This window comes from Macaca mulatta, chromosome 2, assembly GCF_049350105.2.
Source record: "Macaca mulatta isolate MMU2019108-1 chromosome 2, T2T-MMU8v2.0, whole genome shotgun sequence".
In the NCBI taxonomy this organism is placed as follows: domain Eukaryota; kingdom Metazoa; phylum Chordata; class Mammalia; order Primates; family Cercopithecidae; genus Macaca; species Macaca mulatta.
In genome coordinates this window covers 177958581-177984709 of record NC_133407.1, presented here as the reverse complement: position 1 = coordinate 177984709, position 26129 = coordinate 177958581, and the positions used below count along the sequence as shown (strand labels likewise).

General features: G+C 34.6%; 1 protein-coding gene and 1 non-coding gene across 9 annotated transcripts in view; both read right to left on the bottom strand.

Moving 5' to 3' along the window:
* Nucleotides 1-26129, bottom strand: part of CBLB (Cbl proto-oncogene B) — a 213841-nt gene that overhangs the window by 16571 nt on the left and 171141 nt on the right. For 4 of the 8 annotated variants that reach the window (XM_015129774.3, XM_015129772.3, XM_015129773.3 and 1 more), the window contains 5 exons: nucleotides 22025-22119; nucleotides 13877-14023; nucleotides 10280-10374; nucleotides 10035-10166; nucleotides 6977-7117 (listed from right to left, as the gene is read on the bottom strand). In XM_015129774.3, coding sequence (XP_014985260.1) covers nucleotides 6977-7117; nucleotides 10035-10166; nucleotides 10280-10374; nucleotides 13877-14023; nucleotides 22025-22119 — 610 coding nt within the window. The remainder of the gene's footprint in view (nucleotides 1-6976; nucleotides 7118-10034; nucleotides 10167-10279; nucleotides 10375-13876; nucleotides 14024-22024; nucleotides 22120-26129) is intronic. The other 4 variants (XM_077993983.1, XM_015129775.3, XM_077993982.1 and 1 more) reach the window with 1 other exon arrangement.
* Nucleotides 5408-5513, bottom strand: LOC114676497 (U6 spliceosomal RNA). The gene has a single exon (XR_003727569.1). It is a non-coding gene; the product is annotated as a U6 spliceosomal RNA (small nuclear RNA).

Sequence of the window (26129 nt, the reverse complement as noted above, 5' to 3'; positions counted from 1 at the left end):
TCCCTGAAAAGAAAATTTTGTAAAGTAATAATGCTTTTCTAAAATAAATTCTTCAAAACTTCAAAAACTACAGAAAAATATTATATCCACAGGATTAAAACAAACTGAAATTATCACAGCCAATTTATCATTTATATAGTAATAAGCGTTTGAGAAATAAATAGATACATACAAAGGTATTAATCTGTTCTAAAAAGCAAAGTACTACTGCCTGTGATTTATAGTATAGCATTGCAAAACTGAAAATTTAATACTTATCTGGGAGATTATAAAAAACTAAGGAAAGATTGGGAGGAAATGGTTTGCTACTTAAAAAAGAAATGAAATATATATCAATAAAAATTACATTGCATACAAATATTTAATAATTATATATAATGCTCATGACATATTAACTGGAAAATGGTTATAAACAGCATGTACTATGAGAAATAAATTTTACATAAATGTGAACTTACATACTCATAGGCAAAAACAAAAACAAAAAAATAAAGAAGGATACCTAACAATGATTATCTTTAGTAGGAGGAAGTATGGGTTTTTTTGTTTGTTCGTTTTTTTGAGAGAGTGTTGCTCTGTCACCCAGGCTGGAGTGGAGTGGTGCAATCTTGACTCACTGCAACCTCCGCCTCCTGGGCACAAGCTGCTCTCTTGCCTCGGCCTCCCAAGTAGCTGAGACTACAGGCACGAGTCACCAATCCAGCTAATTTTTATATTTTTGTAGAGTTGGAGGTTCGTCATGTTGGCCAGGCTGGTCTCAAATTCCTAAGCTCAAGCAACCTGCCTGCCTCAGCCTCCCAAAGTGCTGGGATTACAGGCATGAGCCACCATACGTGGCCCAGAATGTTTTTCTTAATTTTTTTTTTCTTCACTATCTGAAATATTTTCCAAATTTTTTCCAAGTGTAAAAACAGAGGCAAATAAAATTAAATATTTAAAACAATGGCAAATTTCCTCCCTGGCTGTCCATAAACCACCTGGAAAATTTATTGATTATCCCCCAAATTTTAATAGAGTATATCAAAGCAGAAACTAATTGCTAGAAAAGGTTTGAAGAGCCATTTAGGTGAAACAAAGTTCTCCCCTCTTTGCTGCCCTCATGCTTTAGCTCACGTTCTTATCTTAGTGTGTAATGATCTACCATTGGTTTAAATCTTCCAGTGTCAGATAACTCACTACACTCAGGTAGAACAATTCGTAATGATTTAGGAAACTTCTTTGTAGGATGAATGCAATTTTCATTCTTAACATTTCCCATTGATCTTACTCCTACCTTCTGAAGTGACATGGAAGAAATATAATCCTTCTTTTCCAAATATTGTAACCAAAGACAACTCTCATCTACATCCAAGGTCTTCTCTTCTCTGAGCCAATTCTCAGTTCTTTTAATCCATTCTAGTTTACTTTATCATCCTGGTTGCACTCTTTTGAGAATACCCCAGCCCAGCATATTTCAAACTTGAATATGCATCAGAATCACCAGGAAGGCTTGTGACAACTGGGTCCCATTCCCAGGGCTTCTGATGTATTAAGTCTTGAATTTTCATTTTAAAGCACATCCCCAGGAGATGTTAATGTTGTGAATCTGGAGAATACCATTTGAGAACCTCTGCTCTAACCCATTAAGGCTTCAACGTCTGCCTGGTCTCCGCAAACGCTGAGCGCTGTGGAGGACTTCACTCCTCAGATTTGAATTCTGTGAGTTCAAGTCCCAAATGGCATGAGCTTCCTTATCATGACAATGCTTTATAAAGACTGTAGTCAACAAAACCCCTAAAACCTTTTCAACAATTGTTGCTAGTGATCTGGATTTTCTTCATATTTTACTCATGCATTTCTGGATCCAAGAATAAAACTTTCATTTATCTTTAATAAAGTCAATTTGGCTAGCTTTCAGAGTTTAACTGTGACTTTAGATAAGATCTTCAAATGAGATTACAGGTTAGAGAAACAGCAAAAGAAAGGTAGCATAAGGACTGACAAAACACTGTATTTTGTGCACTGCACAAACACACCTAGTTATGGTTATGAGAAGGACTTAAATACAACCTTTGTTTTGTTTCTTGAGTCCTGGCCTGGCACAAAGTAGACAGAGGGGTGTCTACTTCAATTCACCAGCAAAAAGGAAGTACTTTTTTGTAATATGGAAAAAAGCACATATACACTAGTGGTAGCCTTGGGATTGGAGACAAAAAAGTGTAAAGCTTTTTGGTTGAGGACTTCAGGTTTTGTTAAGAAATGATTGGCCTGTCCAAAATTGATGGCTCATGTACAGCTGTAGGCATTACTATTCTGCCAAAAGAAATCTTGTATGAAAGCCTAAAATAGAAAAAGAGATAAAAGAAGAACGAGAGCCCTGGCTCTGCTTGCCCTGCTCCCTTGATCCTACAAGAGTCCTGAGGCTCTTTTGCAGAGACATAGGACACTGCAGTTTGACAATCACTACTATATAGAAGTCAATGAGCTATAAGGCTGAAAAGCTGAACCTGGCCCAACTGTGCAGGGCACTGAATGCTGGAATAAAAGTGTAGGCTTGATTAGGTACTTAGTATAATATCATAAGAAAATTCAACCTCTTTTCCTAAGACACCTATCATTTGTCTTTAATTAGAAATAATTATTTCCTCAGGAACAAATCTCAATAATGTTTAGAAAACATGTATCATTACACCAGACTAAGATTTCACAGACTGAACAACGAAAACAACAGCAAAATGCTCACAGAGTTGGTTAAATTTAGCAGTCCCTTTTATTTACCTTTTATAGTTCTAAAACTACTGAGTTAAACTTTAGCATTTGTAGCATATTCTTAATAAAGTCAATTCTTAGGGAGAAGAACTGCTATCGAGAATCTTTTACATTTTTTTAGATAGTATAATGTATTAAATACTTTGCAAAACAATACTCAAATGCTCATTTATCAGCCAAAAAAACCTTTATGCTCTATGATACTATGTAACAGCATTAAAATATTAAAATATTTCTTTTGAAAAGGAGGAAAGTTAATATACATGGCTTTAAATTTGAATCAAAATAATTGTCACCATGAAAGACATAAAGGCGCTGGGTGGTTGATGTCTGTAATCCTAGAATTTTGGGAGGCTGAGGCGGGGGGATCACATAAGGCCAGGAGTTCGAGACTAGCCTGGCAAACAGGGTGAAACCCCATCTCTACTAAAAATATAAAAAATTAGCGGAGTGTAGTGTTGCACACCTATAATCCCAGCTACTTAGGGGGCGGAGGCAGGAGAATCACTTGAATCTTGGAGGCAGAGGTTGCAGTGAACTGAGATCGCACCACTGCACACCAGCCTGGGCAACAGAGTGAGACCCTGTCCCCCCCCCCCAAAAAAAAAAGTCATAAAGGATCTGGTACCAGACTAGAAATTTGTCATGTAAATGACATGAAAGACTGGAAAAGGAAGAAAAAAAGTTGCCTGTTTTTTTTTTTTAGAAATACTTATTGTAAGAGATGGCAACATTATTTGGAACAGAATTAGAATATGTCCATGTATTAAGAGGGTCAAGAGAGAGTCAACAGGCTTGAAGAACATTGCCCTGACCCCCATGCTAGCCTGACACTCTAAGTTAAGGATAACTGTTGTTGAGCTCCCTGGCAGCCATGCAAACACAAAACAGGCAAATCTATAAAATAAGTAAAACAGTTTATAAAACTTGCATTTTAGCTAATAAGAGGGGACATTTTCATTTTAAACTAGTAATTTTTTGGCAGTTAATCCTGAGGGGTATCTTTATGAAGATTTTTACATAAAAGGAAAGGAACAATTAAGATAAAATAAATAAAACCTGTTACAATTAATTCTCTTGACAAAAACAGGTAAAAGTGTATAATTGTGTAAAATATTCTCTTCTATTATAGCTCTTTGAGAGCTTGACTTTATTTTTCAAAAATGCCACAACATCAAAGTTTCATCTACTGGGGCTTAAGTTACATATATAAAAGGTGACAGGAGAGCCAGAAACTATCCTGAACTTAGCATCAGGAAGTTTAAGTAACTAAGATTTAGAATGACTCATTGTTCTAAAAATTATGTTAAAGTCTATGTATAAGACAAAGTTTTGAATAAGTGAAAAAAAATAGCAAAATATAGCAGTGTTGACATGTAGCTATATGAATAAAAGCCTAAGCAGTTATGATATGGTTTGGCTCTGTGTCTCCACTCAAATTTCATTTTGGGTTGTAATCCCCACGTGTTAGGGAAGGAACTGGTGGGAGGTGACTGAATCATGGGGGTGGTTCCCCCATGCTGTTCTCATGATAGTGAGTGCTCATGAGATCTGGTTTTTCATGAATGTCTGGCATTTCCCCTACTTGCTCACTCTCTCTTGCACCTGCTGCCATGTAAGACGTGCCTTGCTTCTGCTTCACCTCTGCTGTGATTGTATGTTTTCTGAGGTCTCCCCAGCCACGCAGAACTGTGAGTCAATGGAACCTCTTTTCTTTATAAATTACCTAGTCTTGGGTAGTATCTTTACGGCACTGTGAAAACGGACTAATACACTATACTTCCTGCTTGGACTGGAATGGGTTATGACACTAGTGCTTTAACTGGCAGCATCCAGTGAACTCATGAGGTCCCAGAGGTCAGGAGGCATCTATCACAAGTGGGTAAACAGTGGATGGCTCAATCAATATTTACTGATGAAAAATTAAGCAGAAGATTATTCTTGAAAAATAAACCACTTTAAGAAAGTGAAGCTGTGTATTCAAGTTGTATGTCCGTAACTTGTGTGTCTTATCAAAACTCTTCAAACTTTCTAAACTATCAAACCAAGTAAAGAAAAAAACACTAAGAAAAACTAATGGTGGACATGACTAATAATCAACTGAGGAAACTGATAAGGGAATCAGTTGGGAATAAAGATTCTCAAGTTTCCATGAGGCATATACGTAGCTAAAGGACAAACTGAGCACTTTTTAAAGATTTTCATGATTTGGTACATCTAGTTCTAGATCCTTGAGGAATCGCCATACTGTTTTCCATAATGGTTGAACTAGTTTACAATCCCACCAACAGTGTAAAAGTGTTCCTATTTCTCCACATCCTCTCCAGCACCTGTTGTTTCCTGATTTTTTAATGATCGCCATTCTAACTGGTGTGAGATGGTATCTCATTGTGGTTTTGATTTGCATTTCTCTGATGGCCAGTGATGATGAGCATTTTTTCATGTGTCTGTTGGCTGTATGAATGTCTTCTTTTGAGAAGTGTCTGTTCATATCCTTTGCCCACTTTTTGATGGGGTTGTTTGTTTTTTTCTTGTAAATTTGTTTGAGTTCTTTGTAGGTTCTGGATATTAGCCCTTTGTCAGATGAGTAGATTGCAAAAATTTTCTCCCATTCTGTAGGTTGCCTGTTCACTCTGATGGTAGTTTCTTTTGCTGTGCAAAAAATATGGAACACTTCACGAATTTGCGTGTCATCCTTGCGCAGGGGCCATGCTAATCTTCTCTGTATCGTGACCCAGCCATCCCATTACTGGGTATATACCCAAAGGATTATAAATTATGCTGCTATAAAGACACATGCACACGTATGTTTATTGCAGCACTATTCACAATAGCAAAGACTTGGAATCAACCCAAATGTCCATCAGTGACAGACTGGATTAAGAAAATGTGGCACATATACACCATGGAATACTATGCAGCCATCAAAAAGGATGAGTTTGTGTCCTTTGTAAGGACATGGATGCAGCTGGAAACCATCATTCTTAGCAAACTATCACAAGAACAGAAAACCAAACACCGCATGTTCTCACTCATAGGTGGGAACTGAACAATGAGATCACTTGGACTCAGGGAGGGGAACATCACACACAGGGGCCTATCATGGGGAGGGGGGAGGGGGGAGGGATTGCATTGGGAGTTATACCTGATGTAAATGACGAGTTGATGGGTGCGGCACACCAATATGGCACAAGTATACATATGTAACAAACCTGCACATTAGGCACATGTACCCTACAACTTAAAGTATAATAATAATAAATAAATTAAAAAAAAAAAAAGATTTTCATGATTTATCTCATGTAGAAATGTAAGGAACTCATGAAAACAAGAATATCTTTACCCTATATTTTCCCAAACCAAGTCCAGGAGGCAAAAGTTTCAGGGCACAGTATCACTAACAGGACAGACTGGAACTGTTAATTAGTATCAGCAGATTCCACATAACAATTTATTTTCTTTTTCCTGATAATTCTAACTAATGCAGCAGATGGTTTATTAAGTCTTCATTTTTATTTCAGATCCTCTTTTGAAATTTTAAAATATACTAATATAAAAAATTAGTTTACTAATATTAAACAAATAATAATTATATAATATATAATATATAAATATATAAATAAATATTAAATAGCATTAAATAGTTACTAAGAAAAAATTAGTTTTCCTTTGAATACCAATAATTAGTGAGTAGATACACACCGAGGCATTAAAAATATCACAAAAAAAATAAAATGCAGCTATTTCAGAAAAACTTCTCTATTCATGTTATAACAATGTAATTTACCAAAATCTTATGTTTTGAACAAAATTATGACACTAAGGCATATCTAGTAAAATTTTAAAAACCTATTAAAAAAGACTGCATTGGGAATCAGGAGACAAAGTCTAAATATGTTCCCATTACTATTAGCTTAACCCCTTAGCAGTTCTGGTTCTCAGGGTTGCATTTTGTAACATAAGGAGGTTTCTGGACTGGACAATCTCTATAGCTTAATTTCTATATTCTGCAGTTCTTTATTGCTCTTTCCATCTCTCTAATTCTGTTGGCATTAGACCAATCAACTGACAAACAAATGTACCCACAATTGCTACTTTTACAACCCAGGAATTTTTCTGTTCTGTTAGGAAGGTAGAGACTAATGAATCACTAGCATTTATTTGATAGTACGGTTTTGGAAATATTTTTGCTTTAAGTGAATAGTTTTCTTTGGCTTTTCCCTCCTACCTGAAGGAAGAAGAAAAAGATCCTGTCCTGAGGATGGCCGGCTACTGGAGCCAGGAGGTTTTGAATGTTCAATGAGACTATGCCTTGCAGGAGGTGGGGGAGGTGGGAGAGATGGAGGGAGGGCATCAAAAGCATCTTCACCTGCATTTAAAGAAAGGTCGATATCAGCAGCAGAACTTCATTAATCAAAATACACAGCATCAAACAAAAGTAATAACTGATTTTCTCTTGCTGCTTATAAAGAATTTCACTCGCAGGGTTTATCCAGCAGTTCACCAACTTTGATAACGGGATCTCATTATTTTGTGGGAGATTCTGGAGAGAAACACACACACGCATATACATACAAACATACATACATACACATACACATACATACAAACACACCAATGCAAACTTTTTCTATCAGGCCTTTTTGTAAAAACCAGCATTGTAACTTATGAAACAGCTCATAGTTTACTTGTAACCTTTATAATATTAAGACTCAGAGTTTGAACTAAAAATTATTATCAGTCACACCATGAAAACAGGATTTTCTGTGTAACAAAAAGAGTTCGCAGCCTTTAATTGGAAAATCACATCAAATACATATAATTTAATGTCACAGAATATTAGATTATCCCATATAGTTTATTCCACTGGATTTTAATTTATTTAACCTAATGTTTCATATATTTGATATGCTGTCAAAATATATATAAAATGTACCTAGAGCAGAGGAATATATTTTTCAATTTATCAGATTTAGCTACAGAAGAACAGCTAAATACAGAACCTTCTCTGGTTCCAAACACTACTTACATTTGCATATTTCCCAGCTTTAATAACTAGAATGTTGCAGCATATTTTTATATCTACTTATTTGTCCCCTGACACACCTTACTATTCTACTCACAGTTTTCATTACCTTGAGTCTTTAAAAAAAAAAAAAAAAAGCATATGTAATTTTGCAAGCTAGCTCAAAATACTTTATGAGACAGGGTATACACAAACACATATTCTAATAATAAAAATTCATGTTTTTAAGTTGAATGATTTAAACATAATGGCATATTTAAAGAAAAATGAGGCTGGATGTCGTGGCTCACGCCTGTAATCTTAACATTTTGGGAGGCCGAGGTGCGTGGATCATGAGGTCAGGAGATCTAGACCATCCTGGCCAACATGGTGAAACCCTGTCTTTTATTTGTATAAAATATAAAATATTAGCTGGGCTTGGTGGTGGGGCACACCTGTAATCCCAGCTACTCTGGAGGCTGAGGCAGGAGAATGGCATGATCCCGGGAGGCGGAGCTTGCAGTGAGCTGCGATTGTGCCACTGCACTCCAGCCTGGCGACAGAGCAAGACTACATCTCAAAAAAAAAAAAAAAGATATTACTGTTTACTGAACTTGCTTTAGAAAAAATTTGCAGAATAATTTCTTCAATCATCATATTTTTCTTATTAACATATCTGAAGATACAGGAGAGAGTTTTGCTATCATTTTAACTTTTAGCTATTTCTCACATTATCATATTTATTCAAATCTTTTTTCAGCCCTTAAACATCAGGCACCATGCCAGGGTCATGCATGATATGAAAATCAAAATTATAAGGCTCTGACTCAAGGAGCTGAGATTCCATGAAAGGAGCTTAAGAAAAAGCTCACAAATAGGTATGAGTTACAGGTGAAAGTGTTCGATTGGTCCCATAAAAGAGACATATGCATTGGATGAAGAAAGAGAAATGTAGACAAGCAGTATTCAGTGAAGTATTGAAGAACAGAAAGTACTGGGATATCAGAAGGCTCAAAAATTTATTTGTCAAATGCAAGGGCAGGATCGTCTAAGTAGAGTAAATAGTATGAAGAAAAAATGACATGCACAAGAAGACCTAGAAAAAGGCCAACGTAAAAAGACAGGTTGGAGAATCTATCTACTTTGTCTTATAAAGTAGTCACCCATCCACATATAGCTATTTAAATTTAATGAAAAGTCAGTTCCATAACCACATTTAACCCATATGCAAATATACAGATCCTTTACATCACCACAGAAAGCTTTACTGAACAATGCTTATCCAGGTGATAAAGATCTGGGTAATACGTCTAAAACCAGTGTGCAGAAAGAAGTGGAAGGGAGAGAAAGACTGTAGGTAAGAAGGTTAGGAGGCTTTTGTAATCGATGTAGATGGGAATACAGTTCTGAACTATAGAGTGAACAGGAGCAAAAGATACTGCTATTGTGTCATTCAAAATACTAGTCAGTGGTACTTGTGAGAAAATGGAAGGGTTCATTTCGTATTTCTGGTGGCCTAACAGCCAATTCAGAAAAGCTTGTAAATTGATTTTCTTCAGATATTATTTTATGTTACAATGACTTGTTATTGTGAAGCCTTATGTAAGGTGTGCAGACATTCTAACTGTCTTCTAAAAACAGGATGAGATGCTTCCTAATTAATGAAATTAACAGTGACACTGGCACCAGTCAACTTCAACATACATACATACCTACGTGTACCTTCACCTGTGGATACACACAAATACACATAGGATGTTTCTTCATATTATAATTTGAAACAAGGAAATTGAGAGTTTTTTGAATGTGTTATAGTTGTATTGATTAGAATAAAACAGAATTTATTATCAGTTCTCTACTTATAACTATTTAATTTTGCATAATTTAATTAGCATAAGTGGAACTGCTCATGCTACAAGAAAAGCAAGTTCATATTCATTAAGAATTATTATACTTAAAGAAAATCTGAACACTTCAAGTCATCACTTCAAAACTACTAGAGCACAAAGCTCTCATGTGTTTTTAGACTACATTTAGTATGGACCAAACAACTTGCTTAAAACCTGACTGATGCCCAACTATTACACTACTACTTTAATCATCTACATGGAGTAATGTTCTCGTGAACTTGGGAGTCACCATCCCTGGAGAAACCATTCTAATTTCAGGCACATTCACAACCCAGTGAGTCTGTGTTATAGTGAACTCTGAATTCTGAAAATTCTGAAATTAAGAGAAGAAGGAGAGGTGGGTTGTTGAAAATGTTTTTAAAGGTTTCAACCTAATGGAGGGATGAGAAGATCATAATCAGAGGGCGTCCTGTTGAGTGAAGAACCATGCTTTGGATTGTCCCGAGTTGGAGGCCTGGCAGGTGGTAATGGCACTGGATCAGAGGCTGAATCAAAAACATCTCCTAGAGGATAACACAAAACCTTAATGTATTTTCAGTACAATGGCATGAAATTTTGCCTTTAAATTCTGACCATTAAGATGTACATCACAAAGGAAATTATATTCTATACGTACCCTTTAAATATATGCCTAAGTCAGGGATGTTTGATTTCTTCTCTGAAGATGGACCATGTGTTCCATTCAGTATACAGTGACCATTATCACAAGACCTAAAGGACAGTTCACAATAAAATCATATAAGGAGAATACTTTCCAATGAAAAGTAATTCAAGAGGTAGAGGGAACTAGAATTCCTGCTCATTTAATAAAGTTTGAACATATATTTTCTTTTCTGGAAAAATTATCAGTAATAACATCAAGATACTCCTTATTTTAAAATGTAGAAGTAAATATCTGAAGGAACACAGTCTCTTTTTGTAAACTATAACCAAGAATTACAAGGGCCACAAAAATTGTTGATATCCTAAACACATATGTAAAATTAACTTATCTCTGTGGAAGAATTCAACAGAACCTGGTCAAGTTTTTGAAGTAAAAAAAGAAGTATGTGCCAAGGCAAAAACATATAGCGGTCTCAATGACTTCATTATTTGTTGATAGTATTTAATATCACATTTTTGCTTCTGTAACTGAAAATTTCCTTATAAAAATAAGCTACAGCCCATAAAAGAAGAAAAACTATTAAACTTTCAGTAATTCCATTATAATTCTGACAGGAACATTCAAAGAACTAGAGCCTGTGGTACTATTTCACCACTGCCAAGAACAAAATTCTGGTCCTCTGACACTGCAAAAAATGACTTTAGCAAAGGCCTCGGGTACATGACAAGCACAGTATTTTAATGTGTTTGTAAAGGGTACTACTCACTAGAAAAGTATGCTTCAGTTGTTGGGGCTTTTTTTGTTTTGTTGTGCATGTGTGTCTGTGTGTTGCAAAGGCTGGAGTGCAGTGGCACGATCTTGGCTTACTGCAACCGCCGCCTATCAGGTTCAAGCAATTCCCATGCCTTAGCCTCCCAAGTAGCTGGAATTGCAAGTATGCATCATCACGCCCAGCCAATTTATTTTTATTTTTCAGTAGAGACAGGGTTTTGCCATGTTGCCCAGGTGGTCTCAAACTCCTGGCCGCAAATGATCTCCCCACCTCAGCCTCCCAAAGGAGGCTGGGATTACAGGTGTGAGCCACTGCACCCAGCCAAATTGTTGGTATTAATTCTTTGGAATCATACTGTGAACACAATGGCTAAAATTGGGCCATGGGAAGATAGCAGTAGGAAGAGAAGATAGGGAGCATATTTTGCTTCAGTATATAGCTCTATAACAATCAACTGACAAAGAGCTATAGAAATCAGAGTTTACATTTTACTTTCCTCTGATTTACTCTGAATTTTTAGAGCAAAGTAAAAGTGCATATGTAATGGAGGAGATGGTGGATATTTGAATAGATAATGCAAGAATGCTTCATCTGAAATTCATTTCTATTCTCTCTGGTGGCCACTTCTCTTTAAGGGGCCAGATATAGTTCATTTAAAAATAGTTATCACGTATTGAACCTTCATAACAATGATGGATTTTTACTGAAATTAAATTGAATTATTCATTTACTGTGTCATTTTTTCTACATATTGACAATTCACTTCTCCTGATGTTCTAAAGGGGTAAAAATACACACAAGGAGAGAAAGAGTTAAGCTTAAAGAGCTCTTTGGAGAGGACGAAAGAAGATACTTCATCCATCAGCTTTCAAGAACAAATTAGATAAAGAATTCACTCCAATTACATTTAGGGATTATCAACATTTATTTCTCTTCTGTAACAATAGAAACATGGTAATGATGGTTATAATTCAAATTTATTTTCAAGATTTGGGCGTTCTGCCACAAAAAAACTCATCCAATATGATGTAACAATTAAAATTTAACGTATTAAAATATACTCCTCACTTATTCAGCAATAAAAAAAAAAAAAAAGACTCCCAAAGAGACCAAAAAAGCTCATCCTACTTTAGTTTTTAAAAATTACTGCACATTTGCAAGAGCCAAAGAACTGAAAATTGTAACAACTTATATTTGATGAGAAGGAATATCTTTTGTTCTCAAATACATCACTAGCTACTTGGTTCTTCTGATACATAAAATTACCTCCTCGTTATTTCTTTGTCTTCTCAATGATACTATTTTATCAACAAATTTCTAATTTAAACACCAGCAATAGCAAGGAGTGTTTAGGTTCTTGCTTTAAAAAAAATAAAGTCCTGTGGTGTAGACTGTTAATTCTGGGTAATAATTCAGCAGAATGTTGATAATTCTAACCAGGGTCACCTATTAAGACAGACATCTGCTTAAAATGAAAATGTGCTTCTCTTTCCAAGTGCTGCATTTTCTAACTCAGTGAGATGCCTGAAGAAACACATTAAAACATTTTTTAGTTTTTCATTGGAAAAGAAGGGAACACCGTACTTATAAAATGTTTTCAGTTGATTGACTTGACCTCAAAAGGAAAAGGCACACTAAGTAAAGATGGCACAGAGGACTGAAGTAATTGCCATCTCCCCTATCCTTCAGTCAGTCCTGGAGAGATGCTGGAATGCAGGGCCAACAGCAGTACTGGAGTCCTATTCTAGGTGCCAAGCATGGCCCCAGGAATGTTATACAAAGGAAAGCAGAACTCAGAAACTAAGTTTTGAAGCTGAGAGTACTGAGTACCTCATACATGTCAGTCAGGTAAAACAAACAAACGCAGAAATATGAGATTTCAGTTTATAAATTCAATAATATAAATGCAGACTCATGCTTTTACTTAAAGATAAATTAATATTTCAATACAAACAACACATTATTAATAACTCTTATTTACCTTAATGGGGCTTCCAAGTCAAAGACCAAGGCTATCCCCATGTAAGTGAGAATAAGCAAACAAAAGGAACGAAAAACCCCCATTATTCCTCACATTTTTTTTTTTTTTGAAACAGTGTCTAGCTCTCTCGCCCAGGCTGGAGTACAGTGGTGCGATCTCGGATCACTGCAACCTCTGCCTCCCGGGTTCAAGCGATTCTCATGCTTCAGCCTCCTGAGTAGCTGGGACTACAGGCGCCCGTCACCACGCCCGGTTAATTTTTGTATTTTTAGTAGAGACAGAGTTTCACCATGTTGGTCAGGCTGGTCTCGAACTCCTGACCTCATGATCCTCCCGCCTCAGCCTCCCAAAGTGCTAGGATTACAAGCGTGAGCCACCACGCCTAGCCTATTCCTCACATTCTTATTTGATCTGAAGGAAGGTAAAACAGCACTTGATAGAAAAACAGAAAGTTAAGGGAAACAACTTGGTATTTGTTCCCATTCTTCAAAATCTGAATAGAAGTAGGTAGCAAGTACATCAAGAAGGAAAATGAAAATAAATTATACTAGTCTTTACATTATGAAGAAAAATTCTAAGGAAGGTCAGAATAATACCTTAGTTTCTGAGCACTAATTTTTTCTTCATGAGATACATGCTTAGAACTGATCAAATAAAGTGACTTCCTGATTAATGAGAAATCTGCATCTTTTAGTTTTCTTTAGAAGTAATGCAGGGAATGGTATACAGGAAGAGAAGGCTTTGAGCTTGAAATCAAGGATTTTTAACTAGACGTAAATCAATTGTTTAAAAACAAACATTGCAAATGATAATGCTTATGCAGATCTAAGTGGCAAAAAGCTGCCCGTATTCTTACCGAACAGGAGGTTTTACATTATGACAATGAGATGGTTGTGAATTCAGGGAAGCAGGGTGGGATGAAGGAATCTTGTATTCATCATCATCTTCCTCTACTGGGTCTCTTGTTTTCTCTGAAAGAGAATTTGCTAGCGGACCAGTACACCTACCAGGGGAAAAAAAATCCAATCTAGTTTAAGCATAATATTCAAAACAGGCAAGTCTGATGTGACATATTCAAGTCAAAGAAGCTACTTTATCACTTATGTTCATTATTCAAGTACAGGGTATCATCTGAGAAGCTGTTCTTATATTAAATACAAATGAAAAGGATTTTCAATCTTTTGTTAAGACTCTTGATGGGATAAAAGAATTTTCATCCTTAAAATTTTAAATGGCACAATAGGAAAAACTAGTAACCTGTTGAATAAAATAAAAAGATGTTGGATTCGTAAGATAAAATGTATAAATTTATTCAAACCAAAGCTATTAAAATATTAATATTTTATCTCAATTTAAATCAAATGGGTAAAGTATGATGTTAAAATAATAAGCATGGTAGTTTTATATATTAAAGAAGTCTTTACAGAATGGTCAAACTTTTTGTCTCCTGTGAGTATTATTTATAGTTGGAAAAATATCCAGTTTAATTCTGTAAAACTTAACTATCCTGTGAAATTATAGTTGAAGTTGTTAGGTTTTTCTTCCTACCAACAACTGAGAGCTAAAAATGAATGGAATGATTAGATGTAGATAATGAGATAACTTATTTTTAAGTCTTTGAAGTAGAGTACATTATATTTATGGCTTGGATTCCCTGGCTAAATAAAAGAGAATTAAAACGAGTAAAACCATCATCTCATATCAAAAATATTAAGGATTTCACTTATCCATAAGAGTAAATAAACCAAATAAAACAAACCCAAACAAATAGGCAAACATAAACATAATGTTTTTCATAGCTGTTGCTACTGGAGTTTAACCCTGGCTGAAGCCAATGAAAAATGCCAAAGCAGAAATGCACAAACTCAACCTGATTCACTTTAGGAAGACGAACTAGTTTGCAAGGCATTGCAAATACACTAATCATCATGAACCTCATGAGAAATCTGTTCAATTTAAAAAGGAAAAAAAAAACCCAAAAAACAAAAAACTAAGTGACTGCAATTTTGAAGCACCTTCTGTAGAGGGAGCAAGAGGCCTTTGGTATATTAAACAAACATGCCTGAATTAACATTCATTTTTATTCCTTTTTATTAGTTAGAACGGAAACAATTTTAGGGGCTTTTCTTTGCGAACATTACAAGAAGACATTTTGAAATCAAAAGATTCAAGTTTCAAAGATATTATCTAAGTCTTTAAGACATTCAAAGATCAAAGAAAAACTAAGATTTTTCAAATATAATAACTATCTTTGAAAAAAATTTCAATACTGATCTTTAAATTCTTGTTGTTTCAGCAACCTTAGAATTCACATGAGCTTTACAGGGAGACAAAAGCACAGTGATATAGTGACAAAAGGTCCAATGTCACTACCTACAGCATAACCTAAGGGCCTTAATAATAATCTATTATTACACCTATTATGGTTTAATTTTGGAGGATTTACTTTCCAATTAAAGAAAGTTAAGTATATGGGCTGCAAAATGGTGATCTGATGGCATTGGAGCTGGGAGGGACTTCTAATATTACTTCTCCATAAATTCCTGTAAACACAGACATCAATTTAGCTAAGTCAAGGACCAGAATGGGTTCTATTATCAAATGAAATGAGAAATAAATACTGTACATCCTTTCTATGCCTAAGATATTTTCATTTATAATGAATCCCTTTCTATGCAATTCAAGCATACACTATGTAAAAAGAAAACAGTATTTCTCACTAAACATTCAACAACTATTCAATATCAGAAATGTTCTAACATCTGCCTGTTGCAGGTTCCCTCCAAAGATTTAAGTTTCCAAAGAAGCAGTTCATTATGAGTCAACAATGGACACTTTTTAAAATCACATATGTTGTGGCTAATTTGATATTTCACTTTCATTGATAGACAATTTCTCGAGTAATTTCCCCCATTTGTGGCTTTGCCACAAATCAGTAGATTATTTCCGAATGAAGTGAAAAGCAAAGCTCATCTAATACTTCATGGAGATAAGGCTTATTGCTAAAACTTGCTAGTATAAATTGTTAGCTTAAATGGATTTTAGAGAATTATATCTAGAAGTGAAAAAATAGTCTTCAAGTGGTGTTTGTATCTAAATATGAAAAAAATACTTAGGTGTCCCATTTATCACCTTTTTAATAAAGTTCTAAAGATTCAGATTTTATTTTTCTGCTTATGGTTTTTAATAAAAATTGTTAATATCAGTATAATAGTCTATTTAGATTAGAAATAAGCCAATTTATAAGAATAACATTCCAGTGTGTTTTATTTAAGATTACATGGTTTTTATTAAAAAGTAATCTTATCCAGTTCTGAAAAAAAATGGTTTCTATCACAAAAAATAACATAAGAGGATGGTACAAATGAGGTAAAGAAGATGTATATAAAATAGCAAAATAAAGAACTAAAGTCATGTAACTAATTACACCATCTGGAATGACACGCGGGGTTTTATTTTCCTCTACAAACTCATTCAAAAAACAGGTTTAATTTTACTTGTTACTAAATAACTGGCAAAATAATTAGATTTATAATTAGTCATTATCTATTAATATATACAACATTTGGCAGTAGAAAAAAATTCTATCTTGCGGGGCATGGGACAATTTTCAGTCACTGACTAAACTTACGGGAAATTTTTAGGATACCAGAGTTATAATAAAGCTGAACAAATGGTATTGGCTGACTCCACATTAAAGCCTACCATTACACTTATTACTGCAATCCCTTTATATTCTCATCCTACATTCACAGAATGTTCTGCACTGTTGCTGTTATTACTGAGTTAATACTCTGGTAATACATAGAGACACACACTCTCAAAGATGCATAGTCACCCTCCCCACAACCTGGACATTTTATTAAATTCATAGTGTTAGCGATTTGAGCCTTCAGTGATAAATACTTTCATCTTCTACATATGCACATTTGAAACAAACCAGGAAACAGGTGAATTTTCAGGCCAGCACAGGAGATAGTATCCAATGCTATGCTTAATTAGTAAGCTTGTTTTCTACACATAAGGATCTATCTTCCTTTAATAGTATCTGAAGGCAAGTAATGAAAAATATCTTCTGTTAGAATCTTTAGAGCTTGCCCTATACATTATTCCATATTTCTTATATTACATTATCCCAATCCTAACAGGGAAAATGTCTAATTCAAATAAATAGTCCAGAGAAGAGACAAAACAAAATATAGCTATATTTGAAATGATTTTTGCACATGTGCCACATATAAATCATTTCCTCAAAACACTAAATTTTATCATATACATGCTAATTTTGAAGGGTCTTTCATGACATCAAAAACATCTGTGTGGTATACTATCAAGCTTTAAGATAAGCTTTACTTATAAGCATTTTCACTAACTTGTTTGTAAATCGGAGCAACAGATTTGAAGTTGCTTTGTACTTGTGTTCTATCCAGCTTCTGTGCTCTTCACACAGATAACCTCTTGGTTTGCTCCCTTACTTCCTTCAAGTTTCTGTTCAAATATTAGCCTTTCAGAGAGGTCTTTCCTAATGACCTCATCTAAGTATAAACCTCTCTATCATTATTTATCCTCTTCCCTGCTTATTTTTCCTCCTAGCACTTACCACTAGCTGACAATATACAATATAGTTACTTGTTTACTTTCTCTTCTAACTAGAGCTTAAATTCCAAAGAGGATAAAGGATTTTATCTTGTACACACTGAACCTCTAGTCAGTAAAGCAACTGAATGAAAATAGGACAGTTAGGTGAAATTTGTATTCTCTGTTTATGGAACCAAAAATGTAGGCACTTATCTCTTTAGGAAAATATATATTATAAGAATATATATTCATAAAAATAGATAATACCACTTCTGACAACAAAAAAACCTTTCTTACAAAAATGCAAACCAAGTAATATTGGTTCATGGGTATTTGAAAGCCTAAGTTTAATATGTCAAAAGTACAAAAGGTCCATCTCTAAAAGACAAGGCACACACACACAAAAAAATTCTAAAAAAAAAAAAAAAAAAAAAAAGATATTCCTCAGCATTTCAGAACATTATCTTACCTGGAAGTAATTACTCCATTATTACTTGTAATAATGCCTCTGTTCATTTGCCAAACTATTGTGTGTCAAGTAAAATAAATATTTCCTTAACTATTCAGAGTATCATTTAGTTTTAATTTTGAAAAATCAAATTATTTCAAAATAAATATAATTTAGTAAATAAATAATGTAAACTATAAAGTAAAAAGAATCCACATAGGATTACTTTGTTCTCCCTCCAAAACAGTAATTACCCATGTTTCTAGAATTTACTTAAAATTTTGTATTTATAGCTAAGTGTCAAAGATGTTAAGCAGACACCATTTAGAAAAAAACATTACTTTAGAAAAAGACATCATTTTAGAAAAATTAAGTATATAGATACAAGTAATTTCAGATTGCTTTTACAACAGTATATTTTTTAGAAGTAAATTTCATACTCTTCTAGGTCTCAAGACAAATTATACAATAAAAGTCAAATAACTGCAAAGATTCAGTTTAACAGGAAAGGAAACACTATCACAGAGCAGTCTCTGACATCACGTAAATGGAAATCAGTAAACAGTATCAAACATTTAACAATACTATTTCTGTAAATATGTATAACAACATAGTATAAATATAAAGGTAAATGCTAGCTTTGACGTTCTTGGATTTAACATTGGAGTTTTCAACATTTGTGAGAACTAGAGAAGTGTATGTTTGGTAGCAACACGTAATTTTTGCTTTGGCCTGATTTTGAAACATGCACCAAGAATCTAAGATGGAAATGAATTCTCAAACATCCGACATTCTTATTTCTGTGAGTGGCATTTTGCTAAGACCTCTGTTCTAAGACCATCCAGAACCAGGACTCTCGACTCACTGTTAGGTTGCCAGGTTTGCCATCAGTATTCTTTAAAAAAACACACTGTATAAAACCTAAAAAGTTGAATCTCAAAAGGATTTTGGAGATAATTTAAGTTAAACAGATCCTCTCTTCTATCAGATGGGGAAAGGCCAGAGAAGTTACCCCGTTAAAAATAAGACAAAGGCTGTGGTGGTTCATGCCTGTAATTCCAGCACTCTGGGAGGCCAAGGCAGGCAGATCACAAAGTCAAGAGTTCGAGACCAGCCTGGCCAATATGGTGAAACCCCATCTCTACTAAAAATAAAAAAATTAGCCAGGCATGGTGGCGGGTGACTGTAGTCCCAGCTACTTAGAAGGCTGAGGCGGAAGAATGGCTCGAACCCAGGAGGCAGAGGTTGCAGTGAGCCGAGATCGCGCCACCGCACTCCAGCCTGGGTGACAGAGTGAGACTCTATCTCAAAAAAACAACAACAACAACAAAAAAGACAAATACTTAATGGCGGAGTCAGGTGTGGTACACAGTCTGATTTTATTCTACTGTTTACATCAGCATTCCATGCTGGTTTTATAATAAACACAGTGTATAACTAAACAACTAAGAAAAATGCTTATGATAATGTTAAGAAAGGAGGGCATAAAATTATCTCTACAATATAATCTAAACAAGGTATAAACAAGTTTAAACAAAAAAGTCAAAATGTTAAAACTCTGGACATTGATATTTAGCATCTGCATATGCTTATACTTATGTATCTCACTTTTTTCTTTTTTATATACTTTGCATATTGTCTACAATGAACAACTGCTACCTACAGAGTCAGAAACAAAAATAAACTGGAGAGATAAATGTGCCATTAAAAGCTAACATTTGTATTGCTAACTACGGCTGACATGCAGCATGCCAAATTGAAAACTAATTTGCTGGTAAGCGTGCACTGTTAAAATATTACTCTAAGTGAAACAACTGCACTGTTTCTGAGTGAAAAATCAAGAGTAAATAGGGAGAAAGTATGACTAATTTTAGATGCACTTACAAATTGAAGTATTAGAAAAAATACGTTTTACTATGAATTTGTTATTCTTGCTTCATTTACAGGAGAAGCAGGTATTTAATGTTAAATACAAATGAAGCAAACTGCAACTTCCAGCTTGCTTGCCAATATGAATTTAATAAACAGAATGTGAAAATTTAATCTCTAATTAGCAAGATTTCATTTTCTAATGTTTTCTGAGTTATGAGAGGTAATTGAGCTTAGATGTTTTATTACATGCACATATATCCAGAGTTCATTTAGGGCTAGAATATCATCACATGTTGTCACTGATTTAGAGCCTACTACGCAGAGTATGTGTAATTTCTTCCAACTCCTATGTCTGCTAAATATCTGGCAGTTCCAAGAGAAGTTCCCACTGGAGAATGATCTAATTTGCTGAGTTTTCCACCATCCCCTGAACAATGTCAAATTTCACACCCTTGTTTTTTCTCATATGCTGCCTTTCCCAATTGTGCGTGTACTTCATGAGTCAGGAAATGGCCATCCCTTCATGAAACATCCTTCATTCACAAAGGCTATAACAGCCTCTCCTCCAAACTCATTTGAAACTACTAAGTTAGCATTATAAATGTTAGTGCATACCATTCTCTAGTGATTTCGTATATGTTAATGTTATTTTCCAAAGCAGACTGTAAATTTCTTGGGGGCTGGGATCTACCTTATTTTTCGTTTGCATTGATATGTATAGTGGGAGTTCAGTGAACTGCAGATGAAGGAATGAAGAAGCTCTAAGACTTTCAATTGGAAATAAGGACCTCAGCAGATAAAATTTAAATCAACTGACCAAGCATCCACGTATTCTCTGTGTACTTACTTACTATATGCAAATCATTTACTTAGTATACATCAAATACAGTAAGATGTCATGGGAGATACAGAACACAGTTTTTGCCCTCAAAGTCTTGTAATCTTTTCAATTGGAGAGCCACATTAAAATCAGAAAACAGTATGGCAGAGTATATAATTAAATGAGTAGAAAATAAACTGCAGGAAGAGGAATGTGAATCTGTCTTAACCATTACAATTGAAGAAGTCACAGATCATTTCACAAAGAAATACAGTCTGAGATACGGACCTTTAGGATAAAGATTAGGAAAAGGTAAAGTACAGGAGGAACAGCATAAAAATCTCAGAAAGCCAGAAAAAACAATCCAGATAAAATTATAGGGCAAGTATTAGGAATCACTGAACAATATTTTAGTTGGGTAAAATTCTGTAGGATCTTACTGTTAGAAGAGTATAGAATTAATTTAATAGAAAAAGGGAAACAATGCTGGTTTTTGAGTGGGAAAGTGACCGGGGGAAGGCAGAATTTAAATTAAATGAACTCAGTTGCAGTGAACAAAATACACTGGAGGAAAGGCAGACATCCTGACTTCATATAAAGAGCAGGAAAATTAGAATTGGGATATCCAGTTTATCCTGGTTTAACTTGGGAAGATACCAATGAGAGATTATCTAGTGTGCCTCTGCGGCCCCATTTTTCAAATGAGATACCCACTTATCTTATTTTACTAGCCCTAAACCCACTGATACTAAATCTCCGATCATATGAGATGATCAGTTGCTCTTTCAGTTGTCCAGCTCTGAGGCAAAGCTAGAGCAATGGAGAAGAGGAGAGGAATATGAAAAACTCCAAAAGAGTAATCAAAAGGATTTGGTAGCTGAATGGATGTGAGAAATGAAAAAAACTGGTAGAACCAAAGATTCTTTTATGATGTCAAACTGGAAAGCTGAGATAAAATGGGTTATCTCTGAGGAGGAGAGGTAAATTTGAAGGGATACCTCATTGTGCTACTCTATCCTCTTTGATGCAAGGAATACTTAGCTTTCTCTCCCTGTTGCTCTATGTGTAACCTCAAGAGTTAGGTAAGTCTCATAGATGTTGTGGTTACCAGCAAAGTATCAGGAAGGATCTTAATTTATGGTAAGTTAGTTTGTAAATACAGCTGGCTGTTTAATATCAATGACTTTCTATTCGTTGTGTAGTGTCTGTATTGAGAACCTCTCAAAACCACTTTTTATCATATCTTGATGCACAGACAAGTGATCTCCAAATTCAACAAAACTCACTTTATGCTAGGGAGGAGGGTGGTAACTGGAGGAGGAGGAGAAAGCCGGGGAGGAACGTCATATTCTTCACTTCCAAGATGACCATTGGAAAAGACCTGAAAGTAAATCAAATGGTTAGTTTCCAAGAATTTAACTTCTGAAGGACCTTACAGCAATAGCTGCTCTTAGGTAACCTACCATTTTGAAGACAATGTGTAAGTTCAGTATATTTAAACAAGCGAAATGTCATACAATTTATTCAGGAGTCAGTAGCACCACACTGATGAGTCACCACCGCCTAAAGTGGTTCAAGGTTATACAAAAAATAAAAATGTTACACCATGATTCTTAAACACTGAGAGGTAATACTATAATTTATATAAATCACATACAGATATTATTGGCTAAATAGGTAAATAATAAAATTCACCAACTATGATCAGGTTTTATTGAAAAGTTAGCATTCTCTATAAGGGGTAAAGAAAAAAGCAGCACTGATGTTATTCTTTTTTTAATTCCTTCCAAATTAAATTGCTCTAAATTATATTTCTCCATGGTGAACGGAACATTCTTAAACTTTCTGATAAAACAGTACATTAATATAATCAGAAGTGCCTTTGTTCTTTCATGGTTGAAGCTTCTGCGCTAAAGATAACTAGAGACCTGTTCTGGCTTTCCAAGTGCAGGCAAATTTAAACAAAATTTTCAGTTAGTGAACATACAAACCACAATTTCTAACTTGCTCATATGGGGCCATCCAAAGCCAGCATTCAATTACTCTGAATTAGGGAATTCTGGTGTCTAGATTTCTGTTACACTATAGGAAATGTCTGAAAAACTGTTATTTGTTTCTCCTACAATTTGAAATTACAGCAACTTAAAAGGGGGGGTTATGAGAGGATCATTTTGCAGAAACATATTCACAAGAAAAGACTGAACACATTTTAAGACCTGTAAGCAATCATTAGATTTTTATCATGGAGTTCCTTTGTAAACTCTTATTAATTCATATTTATTAGGTAGACTGATGGTGGGGCTAAATGCAAGTGAAGTAATTTGAACAGCGATGGATAATTCAATTGAGGACTTAACAATTACTTTTCTCCATCACATTTCTAAAATGATGTTGAAGCTTTAGAATATAAAATTGAAAAGGTCATACTCTTACCTATCAACTTAAAATAAGAAAAGAAACAAGTTTAAAGAACACATTTGAAATTTATCAGCGTGTGTATTTCAGAGCTACAAAGCTGATCCTAAGCTTTAGTACCAATTTCTCTTTTTTCATGTTTCCCCTCATTAGACTCAATATACTGTAGCCACACCATGACAAAATATTACCTTTAAATAAAATGATTTTATCCTGGGCTTTTGACTGTGGCCAAATAACAGAATAAGGCAAAGTGTTCTGAAGTGTGCCAGAAAGAAGAAATTTCCTAATAGACATTAATCATTTTGAAGTTTAATAAAATCCTTTAACATAAAAAAAGGTCTTTTAACTGACAAATACACAAATGCTCATTGTAATACTGAGCTTTGGAAGTCATTCTTCATTGGAATTCTTTGCATGCCGCAGGAATAGATACAATGTAAGATATCTGCAGTCAAATTTCCTTAATTCATGTCACAAATACATATAAAACTCATTTGGGAAAATGTAATGTGAATTTTATATGCAATAGTTTGTTATTTGAGGACAAATCATCCAACATAGATAGATGCTTAATAAAATTTCAGCAACAATAAAATAAAAGAGAGATATGGGAGTTTCAGTTGTATTGGTTCTAATTTAACAATAAACCAACCATAATTTTATAATCAGAACACTGTGAATATATCTTTCAAAAATACCAATACACTCAAACATTTACCGGTATTGAAATTGCTTTCATCTTGCACATTAGGTAAATGAGAATAAAATACTAATAACAGAGCTTGCATATTTTTGTGTACTACTATTCAGTTTCATGAAGAGAAGTCATACAGGCAATGATGGCTATCACTAGTAAAACCACAAAGTACAATTAATGAGGTAACTTACTCTTGGAGGGCAGTATCTAAGAAAATTAAATGACTTGTTCCTAATTTTTTGAAACAATCCATTAATTTGCTTTAAAATGCAAATGGCACTTTTTCTAACTGTTTCAGAAATACCATTTGTTACTGACGTATAGTAACTAAAGGATTTCTAGAGCCACTGAAATGCTGTAGTGTCTTTTCTGAACCATTCATTTGATGTTTGGCATCTGATAATATTTTGCTCGTGTTCTGTGTACTTACATTTCGTCAAGGAGAATTTAGGCCACGCTGGGCCTCTTTCAGGACAAAAACTCTTATTACTCCTTTACCATTTTACAGCATATGCCTTATGGTGCTTTACACACAGTAGGGCTGAAATGAATATTGACTGCTGATTGGCTTAGATGTACTTATTAACGGAGGTATTAACTAGTGAAATGACTTTCCTTAGGTTTAGCTGAAAGAAACTCATTATTACTGAAATACTCTCAGCAAATATGTGTATATATATACACACATAAATATATATACATACATACACACACACACACACACACACATATATATAATTTGTTTAATGGCTGTTATTCCTGCAAACTGTTCATAAATATGTACTGAGAGTTGACAATATGCCTAATACGAAACTTGGAATTCTGTCTAGTTCTTTCCTAATTATTAGATTGAGACAGCAAAGGACCTAAATGTGCAGGTACTTTATAAAGTGATGATCATGTTTCTGTTCATCTAAAGTGGCTGTTTATATTTATGGATAGTGGCTAAAGAACAAGATTTAACATTATGTCATTCTGAATTTTATGTTCTCACCTGCAACCATTTCATTACACCAGAAAATCATTTTAGCTGCCACTACCTGAGTGAGTACAATAAATCACAACTTTGGGGGCTAAAAATAAATACTTTATATATTTTCAAGATATCTAAAAAACCTGTTTGCAAATGGTAAAAAAAAACTGTAGTTATTCAAATGTGCAGACTGATAGTATCAACTGAAGCAGTTCACACTGAAACCTCACTGAATCCTCAACTAAGAAACATCTTTTCATCCTCTGCATTCTTAGCTCACTGTCCCAAATCTATCACAATTGCATTGGAAATGCTACCAATTTAAATCTTCTAAATTCACAATTCTAATCCTAGTAATTCCTCTGCCAGAAAAGAAAACTTTAAATGTTCTCTCCTGCCTACCAAATTATGATTACTTAATGTAGAATTCAAGACACTTGATAATTGGTTTCAACTTACCTTGCCATGGTCTTACCTCACCTGCCCACTCTTTTTATGCTATAGGCCATCCAAAACTGACTGTATTATCACTAAACATATTCTCCCACCTCCATGCTATTCCTTTCTGTAATAACTACAAAAACAACAGCTGCCAGTCTTTTAATATCTATAGCCAGTGACCCTCTTGCATGAAGCTTTCTTTATTACTTTTTCAGTCCTGCATCTTGGAATTTTTTTTCTTCTTGGGGATCCCACACATTTTCTGGATGCTTCTCATATGCCTTACCTCTTAATCACATGCCTGTCTCATCCTGACTAGCTTTTCTGTGCTTTATTCCTCTTTGTATTCCCCAGAGTGTCTTGAACATGCTAGGTACTCATATAGCTGAATTAGGTAATGAGGTTGAAGAAATAAGAAAACAATAGTGGAAGTGTAGACTTGTGAAAGAAGTATAAACTGGCTTGTATAATTTATTAGAAATCTAGGTTATCTTAGATTAATATTTCTCTAAATGCCTCAAGGTATCATCTAATCCTAAAGTGTAAAATGTTTTCTTGTGATTCAGATATTGTTTAAAAACTGAAGATTAAAACATTTGGGACCCTTGAGATACACAGAAAACAATTTTGTGAAAATCTTCGCACAATTAAGAAAAACATTTTAAAAAAATCTTACTAAACACAAGCCTTTTCCCGATCCTACACATGTCAACCCCCATGCATGTCAATCCCTACACATGCTACCTCAAAAGTACCCCTGTATTTTGTCCTTCAGCATCAGACTGGACATGAAACCAGTACACACAGAGGACTGATTTTCTTAAAGACAGTCCTCGAAATTTATAGGTAACTTTAAGGTCAT